Here is a 4,350-nt window from a genome sequence, read left to right on the forward strand (position 1 = left end):
GAGAGACAGAGACAGACAGAGAGACAGAGAGAGAGATATAGTGTGTGTGTGTGTGTGTGTGTGTGTGTGTGTGTGTGTGTGTGTGTGTGTGTGTGTTTTCCTTAACTATCTTACACTGGCATAATGGTTTTCATTCGACAGGGTTTGTGCTCCTTGGAATGGATGGCTTTGTTTCCTTGTGCGTCCCCCAGGGTCCTGTCTCATTTGACGGTAGCTTTAAAAAGTCCAGCATAGGAAAGCGTACCCACTCTCCAAGTTGACAATTTAGTGCCAATGTCTCAGCTAGGGCTGGGGTGGGCTTCATGTATATGTCTCGAGGGAGCGGTTTTGAAATTAAGTTAAGGGAAGAGTTTCCAAAATGCCCTTCTTTGTGCCTAAAGAAGCCAAGTCCCGAGGCAAAGGGAAAGGAGGGAGGTTGGAGAACGCGAAGGGGAGGAGAAAAGGAGGGCCCGGGAAACCGCCCTCCGTGGGATGTGGCCCTTGGGGAAGGTAACGGGGGTGGAGGGTGGGGGTATGGGCAGAACCCGTCAGAGACAGGTCCCATCTCTTTACCTCCTGGTCCTTTTCAGGAAGCCCGGAGTGCTGCTGAAAGCACCCAGGCCCCCAGACTGAAGCGGTGATGCAGAAGGAAGGTGGAGGGTCCTGCCTCTCTGGTCGAAGTTGGGGTCAGCCAGCTGCGCAACCCGCCTGTGCCCAGATGTGACCTAGCTCCAGGGCGGGGGCGGGAAGAGCTCCCTGGACCAGAGACTTCCCATGGTGTTCTGACCAACCTGCGTAAGAACCAACCACCCAGGAGCTGAGGAAGGTCAGAACCTCAGAGCGACTTGAAAACCGAGAGCAGCTAAGGTTTGAGTCTAGAGTCCCTGCGACACCTCTTTAAATTTTTTTTTTTTTTTGGTCAGGACTAAAGGGGCTGGAGAGAAGGAAGGGATGAGGGCGGTTGGTGTATGTGTGTGGTGGGGAGAGACCAAGGCCTGATTTTCATTGTATCTAGGGAGCCTTCCCGTGGTTCCCTCTCAGGATGAAGAAATCCCAGAGCCCAGGATTATTGTTTTTCGCTTAGTGGAAGGTCCTGCTTCCCAGGTACTATCTCCAGTGGAACATGCAAAGCACCTCCTGGTTCCTTATTAAACCTTGTAGTCTGAGTTCTCTCCTCTCTAAATCTGAGGAATCCCAGGCTAACTGGGAAGGGGGGATTTGGGGAAGGGGGGGCAGGGCCTCTATACACTGCCCACAACTCACTTGAGCCTGCTTCTTACTGGATAACCAATGTTTGAGGGTCAGCTGGGTACCAAAAGTCATTCCCTCTCCAGGCCACTTGCTCATGGACAAGGAAATTGAAGATTTGGCTCTTTCTCTTTTGAACTTCCAGTTCTGTGACCAAAGCCCCAAAGTCTTTGATTAGTTGCTAGTTGTGCTTAGGATTAGATTCTAAGCAAAGTCAGGACCCTCCTTTTTCTAGCAGAGGGAGTCTGACAAACAAGATAGAACATTCAGTTCCTTCAAAGAAGGAGCCCTAAATACGATTTAGTTTGGCTGCTAGAAAAACTAAAAAAAATGTCATCGTTAACAAATCCTTATCACCAAAAAAAACCCTTTGTTTGATTTGTTTCTAGGGCTAAGGAAATTTGAAGATAGCCAGCAAAGAAGTTGGGGGCTCCCCCAATCCAGTAAGAACATCAGGCATTCATCCAGGAGATCGTATGGAGGATGTTAAACAACAAATCAAAGGAGCACTTCTTGATGTGGTTGTTGAGAAATTATATTAGAAATCTAATGTCACTTAATGTGACACGCTTCAGTGAAAATGAAGAGCCAGAGGAATGGACAATAGATTCCTAGATTTACCTGACAATTTCTCCTGTGTGGTGGGCATCACTTTTCAGAGAATACACAGGGAGGGATACACAAGGGACTAGTCAATCTCTAGAAAGGGTCATACTGGAATTTGAAAGTGGGAATCATCAGCAAATTATAAGATGTCAAAGGAACTTCATTAGAACTCTTGTGGGACTTGGGTTCAATTCCAAAAATCAGTGATTTATTACCTGTATGACTTTGGCAAGTCACATTTTGACTGTGATTTCCTTGTTTTGATAATTAGGAGGTTATAATAGATGACCTTGAAGATTTCTTACAGTGCTATTCCTTTGATTCTCTGACTTGGCTTGCAAATTATAAATACATATCTAAAATTTGCTGCCAGTTGTTATTGGAATACAGACATCTATTTAAAGGTGAAGAAATTTCAACAGAAGCTCTAGATCAACTCAGTGAGATATACAATAAAGACATAATGCCCTTGAATGACACAACTATGGACAGAGGAGGGCTGGTAGTGGAAAGGGACTTCTCCTTCCGTATCCTTACTGCTTGCTTCCTTTCACTATTGATCTTGTCTACACTTTTGGGAAATACGTTGGTTTGTGCAGCTGTCATCAGGTTCCGCCACCTAAGGTCCAAGGTGACCAATTTTTTTGTCATCTCCTTGGCTGTTTCTGACCTCCTAGTAGCTGTCTTGGTCATGCCCTGGAAAGCTGTTGCAGAGATTGCGGGTTTCTGGCCCTTTGGCTCCTTCTGCAATATCTGGGTGGCATTTGATATCATGTGTTCTACGGCCTCCATTCTAAACTTATGTGTCATCAGTGTTGATAGATATTGGGCTATTTCCAGTCCCTTTCGCTATGAGAGAAAAATGACCCCCAAGGCAGCCTTCATTTTGATCAGTGTTGCTTGGACTTTGTCTGTGTTGATTTCCTTCATTCCAGTGCAGTTGAATTGGCACAAGGCCAGACCCCTGAGCTCACCAGATGGGAATGTTAGTTCGCAAGATGAGACAATGGACAACTGTGACTCTAGCCTGAGCAGGACATATGCCATCTCTTCTTCTCTTATTAGCTTTTACATTCCAGTGGCTATCATGATAGTCACATACACGAGGATCTACAGGATTGCACAGAAGCAAATAAGACGAATCTCAGCTTTGGAGAGAGCAGCTGTTCATGCCAAGAACTGCCAGAACACGACTGGGAATGGGACAAATGTGGAGTGTTCCCAGCCAGAAAGTTCCTTCAAGATGTCCTTCAAGAGAGAAACCAAAGTTTTAAAGACTCTGTCAGTGATCATGGGAGTGTTTGTATGTTGCTGGCTACCTTTTTTCATATTGAACTGCATGGTGCCCTTCTGTGAATCTGATTTGCCTTCTGGGGAAACAAAACCCTTCTGTATTGATTCTATTACCTTTGATGTTTTCGTGTGGTTTGGATGGGCAAATTCCTCACTGAACCCTATCATTTATGCCTTTAATGCTGACTTCCGAAAGGCATTTTCTACTCTCTTAGGATGCTACAGGCTCTGCCCCACTGCCAACAATGCGATAGAGACAGTTAGCATCAACAATAATGGGGCTGTGTTTTCAAGCCACCATGAGCCCAGAGGGTCCATTTCTAAGGACTGTAATCTGGTTTACCTGATTCCACAAGCTGTCACCTCCAGAGATCCAAAGAAGGAAGAAGGTGGAGGATCCAAGCCTTTGGAGAAAACCTCTCCGGCTTTATCTGTCATTTTGGATTATGAAGTTGATCTATCTTTGGAAAAGATTAACCCCATCACACAGAATGGACAACACAAGACCTGAACCGTAAGATGAAACCTGTAAAATATGCTAGTCAAAACAAAAACAAAAACCTTCTGAGATTCTCTTTCTTTTGTTATTGTTGAGAAACTAAGCTATGGTGAGTTTTCATGCTCACAAAAAGCTAACTGCTGCTTCTACTCAGCATACAACTTTGTTTTATAACAGCCCAGTATATTTTTGATTTGTAGGTACTTCTGTATTGTTCATACTGAATGAAACAGAGAACTGGGTAAAGGTATAAGACAAGGATCAGCTCTTCAGTTCTATAATTATTTATAGAAACTATTTTTTATCATAGTGACTGAAAATAGGGCAAGAAATCAAGAATTAACAGTGACACTTAAAAAAAACAAACACCATTTCCAGAAAGAAATAAGAGTGTTGAGTTTGCCATGTATAAATAGGTGCTAACATGTTTCAAATCAAGTTTTCAGATTGTAAAGTTGGGTAAATGCCTTCGTAAATTATTTCTGGAAAAAATGAGCCTTATAGTAAGAATGAATATTTTTAAGTTTGGGAGATGCTTTGTTAATACTGGTTTTATTTATTTATTGTTTTAAATTGCTATTTTTAATATGTTACAACAAATCTATATTTATCTTATTTAAAAGTATTGCCTGATGGGAGATCTCTGAGACCTCATGATTACAGTATTTTAAACATTTGACTGATCAACATGTTAGTGTCAGTCAGTAATGAAATTGTTGAAAAAT

The 4,350-nt window shown here is 43.0% G+C and overlaps 1 protein-coding gene across 1 annotated transcript; it reads left to right on the forward strand.

Moving 5' to 3' along the window:
• The first annotated feature begins 2,296 nt into the window (after window positions 1-2,296).
• DRD1 (dopamine receptor D1) lies at window positions 2,297-3,637 on the forward strand. The gene has a single exon (XM_044661670.1). The coding sequence runs from the start codon at window positions 2,297-2,299 to the stop codon at window positions 3,635-3,637; it is 1,341 nt and encodes a 446-aa protein (XP_044517605.1).
• The last annotated feature ends 713 nt before the right edge of the window (window positions 3,638-4,350 follow it).

The sequence above is a fragment of the Gracilinanus agilis genome, chromosome 2 (genome assembly GCF_016433145.1).
Source record: "Gracilinanus agilis isolate LMUSP501 chromosome 2, AgileGrace, whole genome shotgun sequence".
In the NCBI taxonomy this organism is placed as follows: domain Eukaryota; kingdom Metazoa; phylum Chordata; class Mammalia; order Didelphimorphia; family Didelphidae; genus Gracilinanus; species Gracilinanus agilis.